Source organism: Schistocerca cancellata, chromosome 5 (genome assembly GCF_023864275.1).
Source record: "Schistocerca cancellata isolate TAMUIC-IGC-003103 chromosome 5, iqSchCanc2.1, whole genome shotgun sequence".
NCBI classification, from domain to species: domain Eukaryota; kingdom Metazoa; phylum Arthropoda; class Insecta; order Orthoptera; family Acrididae; genus Schistocerca; species Schistocerca cancellata.
This window is the reverse complement of record NC_064630.1, coordinates 650,305,576-650,319,549: the sequence shown is the minus strand read 5'-3', so window position 1 is coordinate 650,319,549 and position 13,974 is coordinate 650,305,576. Positions and strand designations below refer to the sequence as shown.

Genomic DNA, 13,974 nt, shown 5'->3' with positions numbered 1-13,974 from the left:
GTTAATTTGATCTTGAATGAGATTTTCACTCTGCAGCTGAGTGTGCGCTGATATGAAACTTCCTGGCAGATTAAAACTGCGTGCCCGACCGAGACTCGAACTCGGGACCTTTGCCTTTCGCGGGCAAGTGCTCTACCACTTGCCCACTTCCCCGCGAAAGGGAAAGGTCCCGAGTTCGAGTCTCGGTCGGGCACACAGTTTTGATCTGCCAGGAAGTTTCATATCAGCGCACACTCCGCTGCAGAGTGAAAATATCATTCTGGAAACATCCCCCAGGCTGTGGCTAAGCCATGTCTCCGCTATATCCTTTCTTTCAGGAGTGCTAGTTCTGAAGGGTTCGCAGGAGAGCTTCTGTAAAGTTTGGAACGTAGGAGACGAGATACTGGCAGAAGTTTTAATTTGATCTTAATTATCGACGTGATACTATACAGCTACATATCAGGAGAACGTTTGATTTAATACGGATGCTGAATCTTTTGTTAGTTAGTGGCCCCGTTGATAAACCGCAGGTATAGGTCGTTGGATTTAGTGACGACCGCTTTGCTTTCATAAATTATTATTCTCATTATAAAGTGTGTTCCATCAGCAACCTACAACTGTTTTAATAGTCTTACTTCCTCTCAGTAGCTATTAAGCCTAATGCTGTATGTTGCTCTTACTTTACAGGGAGACGCTGGGGGGCCGCTTCTGTTTCGCACCTTGCAAGGAGTCTACCAACAGATTGGTAAGTCTACTGCTCTGCGGAACTACATTCCTATGCGGCTTCAGAAATAAGATTACGGAATCGATGCTTATTTTGGAGAGGAATATTTAGACAAAAATGCAAACATTGCAGTTAGAAGGAAATTTCCGTGTGCGACCAGTTGGCGAACGAGGACAAAACACTCTCTTCTTGAGACAACTTCGGTTTATCTTATCCATATACAAGATCACTTGCATACCACGAATCATCAGACAAAAATACGCGTAGTAACAGAATGTGACAGACGGAAAGGAGACTGATTGTGCGTTCCTAAACGTCTATGAGTATCGAATTTTGATTGAAAGCATTACTTTGAAAAGATTGTGCCGAAGCAGTACCTATTTCCTGAAGTTACAAAGTTGTTTTCAAAATCAATCTTTCACTCCGTCTTTTAGAAGCTTTAGTCAAGGAGGAATTGAGAAGAGCTAGTGTGTAGCTTTGAAAGCAATGGCATAATTAAATCAGTGACGGCGTGTAGTGAGTCGTGTCTAAATAATGCAATCAGCAAAAGCATTGACCCCGAAAGACAACTGTGTGGTTAGAGTCCAGACCCAGCATATGAGTTTAGCCTGTTGGGAAATTTGAAGCTTTACTGCATGCAACAGTAAGCGAAAGATAAGGCGTCTTTCTAAATTTTAATAACTAAAAACGATATTTGCAAGGACAGTTTTCGATATATGCTTGCTACGGCAAGCATTATACAAATGCGTAGTGCCTCGGCTATTGTGTCTCTCGTAAATGAAAGACGTCTCAGCTCGACAGATAACACTTATTGCAATTGAGAATGTATTCAAAGCACTACTGCGATGCGGACATAAGAACAAAAAAGGAAACAACCTTTCAAAAACAATTTACGTTTCACGCAACTGTAAGTTAATAATTAATAATACAACCAGTTTCAGTCAGATTACAGACCATCTTCATGTTTACAGAGTTAACATATCAACCGTAAATCATTAGCTTATACAAAAGTCATCTGATGAATTACATTCCTATGATGGATTAATCGTGTTATTAAGAAAATGCGGTAAAATCAAACTCTGTAAATTTGGGTAATCGTTTGTAATCTGACTGAAACTGGATGTATTAGTAAAATTGTTGAAGTACAATTGTGTGGAGTGAGACACCGTAACTTCTGAGCAGTGTCTCAAAGCTGTAGATCATCGCGACTTTAGGATAATGTCATTATACACAAAAAATAGGTAGTGCTCTTCTATGGGACGACAATACTCATTTTGCAAAGGGTGAAGTGCGTACACGTTCCACCGTCTCCATGATAAACGACATCTTTACGAGGCATCGCCATTGACAGAGCTGTCGCTCACTGAACATGTTTAAGACCTGATGAGATGGAGTCTGGTTCGGTGTCCATCTCTGGCTACATCTTTGGCAACAACAGCCGGAAGTAGCCAGGAACATAACTTCGGAAATGTCTGCCAAGATTTATTATCGTTTCTGTCCATGTTTGCCTGGCTGCTTTTAGCTGAAACAGGCTATACGAAGTTACTGGCATGGCCTGTTGTAAGTTTCTGGCACTGTGACACGGACAGTTATCCTGCTGGAAGATGCCATATCCATTAGGGAGCACATCAAGCGTGAAGGGATACAGGTGGTCACCAATGATCTTCACGTAATCAACAGCCGTCATGGTGTCTTCGATTACTTCCACATGTCCCACGGCAGTCTAGGTAAAAAATAGCAAAATAGGTCTTCATCAGCCTGTGTCCGTGACGTGTTGCATGTTGCAGGCAGCAGTTCAGGTGGATGCTGCCGTGTCCACATATAAACCATCGACACACTGTAACAAGAAACGCGATTCGTCCGAGCAGACGACTTGATACCATTTATCCGAGGTCCTATCTAGATGATCCTCTGCCTACTGCAAGCGTAATTGATGACATCGCTGGATCAACACGGGAATACGTAAAGGTTGTCAGCTGTGGAGCCCCATGTTCACCATACGGCCTGAACTGTGTGCTCCAAAGCATATGTGCCCGCAACAGCATTGTACTCTGTCATTAGTTCTGCCACAGGTCAACTGATTATACTGCTTTACAGAGTGGGCAAGCCTCTGAAATTCATGTTCTGTGATGAGTTGAGCACGTCCAATACCTTGTCGCCTACTCGCACTTTCAGCTTCGTTCAGCCATACCACGACAGTAGCACGCGAACAGTCGACAACATTCGCTGTTTCTGAGACGCTCGTTCGCAGGCACAAGGCGACAACAATCCATCATTTTTCAAAGTTGATTATGCTAGTGGATTTTCTCGTTTGCAGCCTGTGTCATCACTATAATGATAAAGTGCATCTCTACACTGTTCATACAGTGTCTTTGCCGCGTCATGTCCCTGCTACACACCAGGTGGCATTAAGTCTCGCAGTTGGCAGTGGTGATAATGGTCTGGCTCATCAGTATATACTGCATATAATGTGAATTCAGTTATGTGAATCAATTACTAATTGATAACTTTTTCTCACTAAAGCAAATACGCTGTAAGTCGGCAAGATTTTGCCACCATATATTTAATATTCTTGTAGATTAATATTTATATTACACCACTGTTTATGATGTACAATCGGATTGTTAATCATTTCATTGACTGATACTGACTAGCATGACATATTAACAGTTTCTGTAATACTGCATACATAGGAGGTAACTAGGCCTGAGCACTGACTGAAGAAGTGGGCCATGCGTTCTTCAGAAGCCGCTATCAGCTATGGAGAGTTTGGGAAGAGACTTGTTGTGTTCTGCAGGGGTGAACGTATTCTGCCCTGAGAGAGAGAGAGAGAGAGAGAGAGAGAGAGAGAGCAGAGCATGGCAGCAGCGGTTTTTGATGCTGGGCCAGCAGAACCCCCATAGTACAGACAGAGAGGATGAGAGGTTGCTCTCAGGTGGGATGGAAAAAAAATTCAGAGTAGCATGCCCGGAGAAAGAACATCAGCGACGGAAGAAGGCCAAATTATATGTTTTTAGTGTGAAGGAATATGTGGGATCACAAACGACGGTTACAAACTGATCTCCGGGGTATCTTGCGAATGCTATTCGAACTAGGCATGTACGCTGCGAGCTTTGTGACGTGTTAATTGTGCTTCTGGTAGAAGCCATCATGCCGAGGGAAACAAATTGTATGTAGGGATGGACATCGCCCACAATGATAGATGCATACTTGTGTTGATCCATTGTGCTTTCCAGAATAAAGAGATCATCCAGATGATGCCACGAAAACATTCCCCAGAACATAACGCTCCTTCCTACAGTCTGGATCATTCCGACGACTGTTGCAGGACCATATACGCCAAAGACCATCTGTCCGATGGAGCATAAAATGTCATTTATCTGAAAAGACAAATTGTCGCCCGCTCCAGTGACCCTTACGCAACAACGTTCTCTGAACGGTCGTTGAGGAGACATTGTTGGTAGCCCCTTGGTTCGTCTGGGGTGTCAGTTGCTCAACAGTTGCACGTCTGTTCTTACGTCTACATCTCCGCAACCGTCATTCGCTCTTGTCATCTATGGCCAGTTATATGCAGCAAGGGAAATCAGACAACGTTGAGAGTAAAGAGATTTCGAATGTCAAAATTTTATCAGTAAACTGTCGAAGTACTCGTAATGAAATTCCCAAATTTACTGCACTCCGGGAATTTTCTCGGAATCAAATTATTCTTGAGACCGAGAGATAGCTGAAATCCGATGTGGAAAGCTCTGAGATATTTAGCGAGTCGTGGAACGTATATCGCGTGGACAGATTAAGGACCGTAGGGGGTAAGTGTTCATTGGAGTTGACAAAAACGTTGCCTCTATTGAGGTCGAAGTTGAGTGTGACACTGAAATTATGTGGTCCTGTAAAACAGGTGTAGGAGAAACCAAGTTGATTGCTGGATGTTTTCACCTGCCACCCGATAACACTGTGACAGTTCTAGAGTCATTCAAAGAAAGTCTACAGTCAGCAGCGCGTAAACACCCAGATCATGCATTACTAACCTACCGATCATAGACTGGGATGTTTGAATTCATTGCGGGGACCGGGAGGGGGGGGGGGGGGGCGGGTGGTACAGACCGACAGCCAAGCGAAATACTTTTTATCACATTTTATGAAAAGTGTCTTGAGCAACTATCTCGGCAGCCCACGCGCAATGGAAATATGTTAGACCTTGTAGCTACAAATAGGCCGAATTTAACGACAATGTCAGAATAGAAACGGGGATTAGCGATCATGAGTCACTATGGCAACTATTATTACGGAAGTACACTCCTGGAAATTGAAATAAGAACACCGTGAATTCATTGTCCCAGGAAGGGGAAACTTTATTGACACATTCCTGGGATCAGATACATCACATGATCACACTGACAGAACCACAGGCACATAGACACAGGCAACAGAGCATGCACAATGTCGGCACTAGTACAGTGTATATCCACCTTTCGCAGCAATGCAGGCTGCTATTCTCCCATGGGGACGATCGTAGAGATGCTGGATGTAGTCCTGTGGAACGGCTTGCCATGCCATTTCCACCTGGCGCCTCAGTTGGACCAGCGTTCGTGCTGGACATGCAGACCGCGTGAGACGACGCTTCATCCAGTCCCAAACATGCTCAATGGGGGACAGATCCGGAGATCTTGCTGGCCAGGGTAGTTGACTTACACCTTCTAGAGCACGTTGGGTGGCACGGGATACATGCGGACGTGCATTGTCCTGTTGGAACAGCAAGTTCCCTTGCCGGTCTAAGAATGGTAGAACGATGGGTTCGATGACGGTTTGGATGTACCGTGCACTATTCAGTGTCCCCTCGACGATCACCAGTGGTGTACGGCCAGTGTAGGAGATCGCTCCCCACACCATGATGCCGGGTGTTGGCCCTGTGTGCCTCGGTCGTATGCAGTCCTGATTGTGGCGCTCACCTGCACGGCGCCAAACACGCATACGACCATCATTGGCACCAAGGCAGAAGCGACTCTCATCGCTGAAGACGACACGTCTCCATTCGTCCCTCCATTCACGCCTGTGGCGACACCACTGGAGGCGGGCTGCACGATGTTGGGGCGTGAGCGGAAGACGGCCTAACGGTGTGCGGGACCGTAGCCCAGCTTCATGGAGACGGTTGCGAATGGTCCTCGCCGATACCCCAGGAGCAACAGTGTCCCTAATTTGCTGGGAAGTGGCGGTGCGGTCCCCTACGGCACTGCGTAGGATCCTACGGTCTTGGCGTGCATCCGTGCGTCGCTGCGGTCCGGTCCCAGGTCGACGGGCACGTGCACCTTCCGCCGACCACTGGCGACAACATCGATGTACTGTGGAGACCTCACGCCCCACGTGTTGAGCATTTCGGCGGTACGTCCACCCGGCCTCCCGCATGCCCACTATACGCCCTCGCTCAAAGTCCGTCAACTGCACATACGGTTCACGTCCACGCTGTCGCGGCATGCTACCAGTGTTAAAGACTGCGATGGAGCTCCGTATGCCACGGCAAACTGGCTGACACTGACGGCGGCGGTGCACAAATGCTGCGCAGCTAGCGCCATTCGACGGCCAACACCGCGGTTCCTGGTGTGTCCGCTGTGCCGTGCGTGTGATCATTGCTTGTACAGCCCTCTCGCAGTGTCCGGGGCAAGTATGGTGGGTCTGACACACCGGTGTCAATGTGTTCTTTTTTCCATTTCCAGGAGTGTAAATAAATCAGTCAAGAAGAATAGAAGAGTGTTTCTTCTACAAAGAGCAGATAAACAGATGTTAGTATCTCATTCAGACAGTGAATTGACATCACTTAGTTCCAGTGAGACGGACACAGAGGAATTAAAGGCAAAGTTTAATCAGATTATAAATCATAGTCTGGAGAGTTATGTGCCTAATAAGTGAATAAAGGGTGGAAAAGACTCACAATTGTTTAGTAATGAAATTCGGAAGATGCTGAGGAATCGGAGGCTGTTGCACTCTCGGTTCGGAACAGAACGCATAAATGCCAACAAGTATAGATTAATAGAGATTCATGCGTCTGCGAAAAATTAGTGCGCGAAGCATACAACAACTACCACTGTCACATCTTAGCAGAAGATCTGGCAGAGAATTCGAGAAAATTCTGGTTCTATGTAACATCGCTAAGCTGATCTAGGCCTTCCATTTAGTCCCTTATTGACCAGTTTGGTCTGGCAGTTGAAGAGAGAGAAACTAAAGCCGAAGTTTTAATTTTCACACAGTAGAATCGTAAGTAACATACTGCCCTTTAAACCATAAGACAGTCTCCCGTATGGACGACATAGTAAAAAACATCCCTGGCGTGGAGAAGCAACTGAATGATTTGAAAGCAAATAAATCACCTGGTCCGATGGAATACCAGTTCGATTTTACAAAGAGTGCATTTATCGTGAATCTCTCGTCCAGCACTAAGTCCCAAACGACAGGAAAAAGGCGCAGGTGACTCCAGTATGTAAGGGTAAAAGAACGGACCCGCATAATTACAGACCAATATCCCTAACTTCGGTTTTCTGAAAAATCCTTGAACATATTCTCAGTTCGAATATAACAAACTTTCTTGAGATTGAGAAGCTTACGTCGACGAATAAACATGGTTTTAGAAAGCATCGCTCATGGGAAATACAGGTTGCCCTTATCTCACATGATATACTGCGAGCTATGGATGTAGAGACCTATATCTCTGACGTCGATCTGTTGTAGAATTTTAGAACATGTTTTTTGCTCGAGTATCATGTCGTTTTTGGAAACTCAGAATCTACTATGTAGGAATCAACATGGATTCCGGAAACAGCGATCGTGTGAGACCCAACTCGCTTTATTTGTTCATGAGACCCAGAAAATATTAGATACAGGCTCCCAGGTAGATGCTATTTTTCTTGACTTCCGGGAGGCGTTCGATACAGTTCCGCACTGTCGCCTGATAAACAAAGTAAGAGCCTACGGAATATCAGACCAGCTGTGTGGCTGGATTGAAGAGTTTTTAGCAAACAGAACACAGCATGTTGTTATCAACGGAGAGACGTCTACAGACGTTAAAGTAACCTCTGGCGTGCCACAGGGGAGTGTTATGGGGCCATTGCTTTTCACAATATATTTAAATGTCCTAGTAGATAGTGTCGGAAGTTCCATGCGGCTTTTCGCGGATGATGCTGTAGTATACAGAAAGTTGCAGCATTAGAAAATTGTAGCGAAATGCAGGAAGATCTGCAGCGGATAGGCACTTGGTGCAGGGAGTGGCAACTCACCCTTAACATAGACAAATGTAATGTATTGCGAATACATAGAAAGAAGGATCCTTTATTGTATGATTATATGATAGCGGAACAAACACTGGTAGCAGTTACTTCTGTAAAATATCTGGGAGTATGCGTGCGGAACGATTTGAAGTGGAGTGATCATATAAAATTAATTGTTGGTAAGGCGGGTACCAGGTTGAGATTCATTGGGTGAGTCCTTACAAAATGTAGTCCATCAACAAAGGTGGCGGCTTACAAAACACTCGTTCAACCTATACAGTGTGGGATCCATACCAGATCGGGTTGACGGAGGAGATAGAGAAGATCCAAAGAAGAGCGGCGCGTTTCGTCACAGGGTTATTTGGTAACCGTGATAGCGTTACGGAGATGTTTAACAAACTCAAGTGGCAGACTCTGCAAGAGAGGCGCTCTGCATCGCGGTGTAGGTTGCTCGCCAGGTTTCGAGAGGGTGTGTTTCTGGATGAGGTATCGAATATATTGCTTCCCCCTACTTATACCTCCCGAGGAGATCACGAATGTAAAATTAGAGAGATTAGAGCGCGCACAGAGGCTTTCAGACAGTCGTTCTTCCCGCGAACCATACGCGACTGGAACAGGAAAGGGAGGTAATGACAGTGGCACGTAAAGTGCCCTCCGCCACACACCGTTGCGTGGCTTGCGGAGTATAAATGTAGATGTAGATGTAGAGCAACAAGCAGATACCGTTTTTTCTAGATTTCCGAAAGGCGTTTGGCACGGGACTCCATTGCAGGCTGTTAACGAAGGTACGAGCATATGGAATAAGTTTACAGATATGCGAGTGGGTCGAATACTTCTTAAGTAACAGAACCTAGTATGTTATCCCCGAAGGCGGGTGTCATCAGAGACAAGGATATCTTCTGGAGTGCACCAGGAAAGTAAGATAGGACCGCTTCTGTTCTCTATACACATAAACGATTTGGCGAACAGTGTGGGCACCAATCTGTGGTTATTTGCTGATGATGCTGTGGTGTACGGTAAGGGGTCAAAGTTGAGTGACTGTAGGATGATATAAGACGATTTAGACAAAATTTTTAGTTGGTGTGATGAATGATAGCTAGCGCTTAACGTGGAAAAATGTAAGATATTGCGGATGGGTAGAAAAAACAAACCTTTTACGTTCGGATACTGCATTACTAGTGTGCTACGTGTCAGAGTCAACACGTTTACATACATATAGGCATAACATTACAAAGCGATATGAAATGGAACGAACAAGTGAGAACTGTGGTAGGGAAGACAAATGGTCGAATTCGGTTTATAGGGAGAATTTTAGGAACGAATGTTTCGCATGTAAAGGGGACCACATATAGGACGCTAGTGCTACATGTTGTTAAGTACTGCTCGAGTGTCTGGGATCCGTACCAGGTCGGACTGTAGGAAGACATGGAAGCAATTCAGAGGCGGGCTGCTAGATTTGTTACTGGTCGGTTCGAACAACAAGTAAGTGTTACTGACATGATTCGGGAACTCAAATGGGAACCCCTGCAGGGAAGGTGACGTTCTTTTTGAGACACGCTAGTGAGAAAATTTAGAAAACTGGCATTTGAAGCTGATTTCCAAACGGTTCTGCTGCCGCCAACATATAATGCCCGTAGGATCACAAAGATAAGACGAGAAATTAGGGCTCATACGGAGGTTGCCAGAGTATCTGCGTAGATGTAGATGTAGATGAAACCGCGTACACACCTAGCATCACAATCGGGGAGCACGAGTCGTGGGGAAAGTTTCAGGGCTGTTGCGCGACATTTGCGGTACTAAAGTCGCAAGTCACAGTTTTCCCATCGAAACGGGGAATATGAGACAGTGTTGTATGATTTATGGAAGTCTGTACGTTTTCCTAGTCAATTTCTACTTCAGAAAGCCTCCAGTGCCCTATACAACGGAGATCAAGATTTTATCGCCATGCAGTCCTTAAATTTTCAGTTTACGGAGAGCATATTGCGAATAAATTAAGAAACAGTGGAAGAATGCACACAGGAAATTTCATTAGCCCAGTGAGTAATTGATGAAGTTCTTCTGAAATGAGAAAAGGGAATTTGTGTAAGGATAGCGAATTCGGATGTGCAGAATACCACACAATCTCCAATCCATTCCTTGCAGTCAAAATCCTATACCGCAAATAGAAATCACACAATTTCTTCTGGCTCCTGCTTTCTTTTTACATGGCAACACTGTGAAGCTCTCGCTCAAATTTCAAAGACCACTCATAACCAAAATATACACATCGCAACATTGTGAACGGTCGTCCAAAATTCAGAGACCACCCGTAACCAAAGCGTACAATTTTAGACAAATTTAACAAATAAATATAAATGTAGGTGGTAAAGTTGTACTCATTAAAAATCACGACTAAAATAAAATATAGCATCAAAATATTATTTATTACGTATACGTAGCATATGAGCGGAGTAATTATTTTTTCTTAGATCTCTGGGATCTCATTGTTTGTTAAAGAAATTGAAGTAATAAACATAAATGTAGATGATAAAGTTTTACTCACTACTAAAATAAAATATAGCGAAAAAATTGTATTTCTTACCTATACAAAGCAAATCAATGAAGTAATTATTTTTTCGTAGTCTCTGGGATGTAACGTGAGGTCGTTGTTCCGAAATTCTAATTATACACATCACGCAAGTGAAAGATTCAAAACTGGCAAGGAACCGGAGTGTGACAGCTAGCCTCACCGAGGCTGGAATGGTTTCCCCAAATACAGTGGAAACTTTGGAAATCTTCCCTCAAACGATCTGGAGTTGGGTTTCGAAATAGGGAAGCCACATCCTTAAAAAGTGCTTGAAACGCATACCATCTACTTTTCGAGAAGATTCATAGTAACAGTAACGTATCGCGAAAATTGATTTCTGCCCAGTGAAGTTTACGTTTATTTGTTTTTCTTTTCGAATAATATTAAATTACTTAAGCACAAATTAGGGACTGAGAGCAATTTCTTGGGACATTGCGCTCTGCTAACTGCAGTGTAACTGACTCCGACAGTGGGGACGGGCGACTTTGTATAGCGACTATCACGATACAATGTATCGGAAATGTCGGCATACGATGTCGAGCGACTTTGCTGCTAGGGGTGTACGTGCCTTGGACGGCTCATCGGACTGTGTATTTGTTGTAGCTCAGTGCTTTCTGTAAGTAAAGTCTGTGTCACATGTTGTTCCAGGTGTCCTGGCATCGGCTAACGAGTGTGGTGAGAACATCTACGGGCCATCTTTGTATACCCGTGTGGCGCCGTATCTACGGTGGATATTTGCCAACACGAGGGACGCTTGTCTCTGCTCCGCTTAGTCCACTTAGCTGTGACAGCGCGCAGAACTGGAATGGTGCTACGGCTTCGATAGACATCTCTACAAAGGGTCTTCGAAATTGTGTTAAAGACAACACGTAGCAAGTGGCTCTAATGGTGCACACGGAAACACAGTTTTGCGTCTGATAACCGCAGACCGCACATGTAGCCAAAGATACTTCGGTTAACATTACGAATTTGTGTGTTGACCATGCTGCGTTAAGGATAATTTTATAACTGAAACACGAGTCATCAATGCAGTTCCGTATGCTTGCCAGTGTGTCGTCGTTCGAAGTATTTAAACTCTGCTTTCCTCTAGCAACGTGCAGCTGTAGCTGTTGTGGAGAAAGACTGGTTTGCAGAATGTACAGGTAGTTTATTAAGGAACAGCGTTTTTATGCAATTTTTATATGAGTAAGAAACTGCAAGCACGCTGCAACAGAAATCTCATCAGAGTCAATTCACAAGAAAAAAAAAAAAAAAACAATTAAATCTGTTATGAAACCGTGTCGAAAATCTATATACTACGTTTTTCTTAATATGTCCACGGTTGAGAATGTTAGTAAGGACCGTATCTGATGAGAAAATTAACGAAGAATGCGACATACACACTGAGTCTGGAAATTATTGCTTGAAATTTAAGACGATATTTAGTGCATAATAATGAACAACAGATATTCTTAAGGTAAGTAGCGAAGGTGATCACCAGTTTGGTCTCGTTTACAAGGACAGCTCACCAACTAGTCGTGTGAAAACTCGAAAATTAAAAAGGATCTGTTCTGTAGCAAAAACAAAGTGATTCCTAATAAAGAACGAATACTGCACTAACGCTGTATATTACAAAGACTTCTTTTTTCCCTAGTGTTTATACCACCTATAATCTATTCATCATTGGAATAAACCTGATGTCGACACTACACCGTCTATTCTTCTACGATTGTGGGAATCTCGTTGGATTTCGTTTCACGTGGAGCGGAAGCCAAGCTGTCTCGAGTACAGTCAAGTATGATAAAAAGGACACACTCTATGCTGTGCATATCGACTAATCGATAATTCGGGACAACAGCTTTACCGGCGCAGCTGGTCCAACTAACCTGCAGTGATGGGAACAGTTTCAGTTCGCTTCACACTGCTTGAATGGACGAGTAAACTAAACCCGTCTTCTGGCACGCTAAGCACCGAAGTGCTACTCCTGAATTTCGCGATTGGCTGGTGGGCTGGAACCTAAACTGATGGATTGGCCTTGGATTTCATGTGTGAGGTAATCCTCACGGCATTGCGGGGTAGTTACTCGTGCAACAGGTGACCTAAACCGCTGACAAACCGATGAATTTAAGACGTAAAAAGAGACGAACAGAGAAGCAATATAGCGTCGAATGTCATTTAATTTTAAAAGAGAATGAAAAGGGAAAATATATTCGACAATACACCAATAATACCGCATACTTTTTAGCGGACCAGACGGAAAGCATAACATGCTCTCGTTCTTAGCTAACATACCACTGTAATTAAAAAGAAGAGTGTGAAAATTCCTAACGTAAACACAAAGTTAATTTTTCTGAGCGAGTAATATTTGATGCAAAACCATATTCAGGGGTTTTACCGTACAGCTAAGTATTGAAGCCACTTACGGTATTACAGGCAGTCGTCTGGTAATAACTTCCATATCGGAATTCGAGAGATACATTTCAATGCGGAATCCGTCATCCGCCATGTTGATAAAGAGTCGATCAACAACAGAATGCACGAAGACAGTCGAGCACCATATTTTTTTTTTCGTTTTTGAGGTAGCGTACTGTTCTGTATCCCGCCAGTGTTCGGCAGTGATGTGTGACAAAGCTTCGTGTATTAGTTTCAGGACATCTGGCAGATAAAAGTTGATATTTCTCGCGACAAGTCCCTTAACTTGGCTCCATATCAGTTCTGTTATGTTAGTATTGCAATGTTAAGGTGGCAACTGTAAACATGTAGCATTTGTATGGTATGCTCGATTCTGTGAAAATTATGATCTTTCATGTTTCTACGTCCACTTTGGAGAGTGTGGAACTGAATCTGAGGTATAAAACAATGGGCATGGTCCAAATAAAGAGGATTTGATTTTTGATTTTTGTCGCAAAAATGTAATTTATGTTTTATTAATTTAAGTGACCTTTATTAATAATCTTTTATGAATTATCGATGATCAAGGATTTATATTTGCAATATAAAACTTCAATTTTGCGTAAAATATGTAATTACAAACAGAAAGACGTGTATTTTTCGTAAAAAATGACAATTAGATAATTGTTAATTAGCAAAAGTTTGATGAATTTTACATTTAAAAGATGTGGGTATTCCAAATTGAACGAATAAAGAAAGACGTAAGCAAGACTAGAACGACCACTCCATGGACTGGACGGGAATACCATTCTACAACGCTACCGATTTTTTTCCAGCTGTGTATCCTATTTTCAAAGAACGCCTTAACGGTATTAAATGCAGTTCCGAAAACTTTAACGGCGATTATTTCTGTAAACTTGTGGAAAACACTAAGAACAACCTGTTCCTCGCCACTTTTTAACGGAGTTCCAAGCATGTGTTTCACTACGGAGCAGGAAGCAACGTCAGTCATTTTTATACTGCGTATCAGCAGCTTGATAATCAGAGCACAACAGTACTCAGAGACTGCAACTGTACACGAT

The 13,974-nt window shown here is 43.5% G+C and overlaps 1 protein-coding gene across 2 annotated transcripts in view; it reads left to right on the top strand.

The window, feature by feature from the left end:
• LOC126187757 (trypsin-3-like) overlaps positions 1 to 12,110 on the top strand; it is a 194,664-nt gene extending 182,554 nt beyond the window's left edge. For both annotated transcript variants that reach the window (XM_049929018.1, XM_049929017.1), the window contains exons 7-8: positions 667 to 724; positions 11,171 to 12,110. In XM_049929018.1, coding sequence (XP_049784975.1) covers positions 667 to 724; positions 11,171 to 11,295 — 183 coding nt within the window. In that variant the 3' untranslated portion in view covers positions 11,296 to 12,110. The remainder of the gene's footprint in view (positions 1 to 666; positions 725 to 11,170) is intronic.
• Positions 12,111 to 13,974: the final 1,864 nt, after the last annotated feature.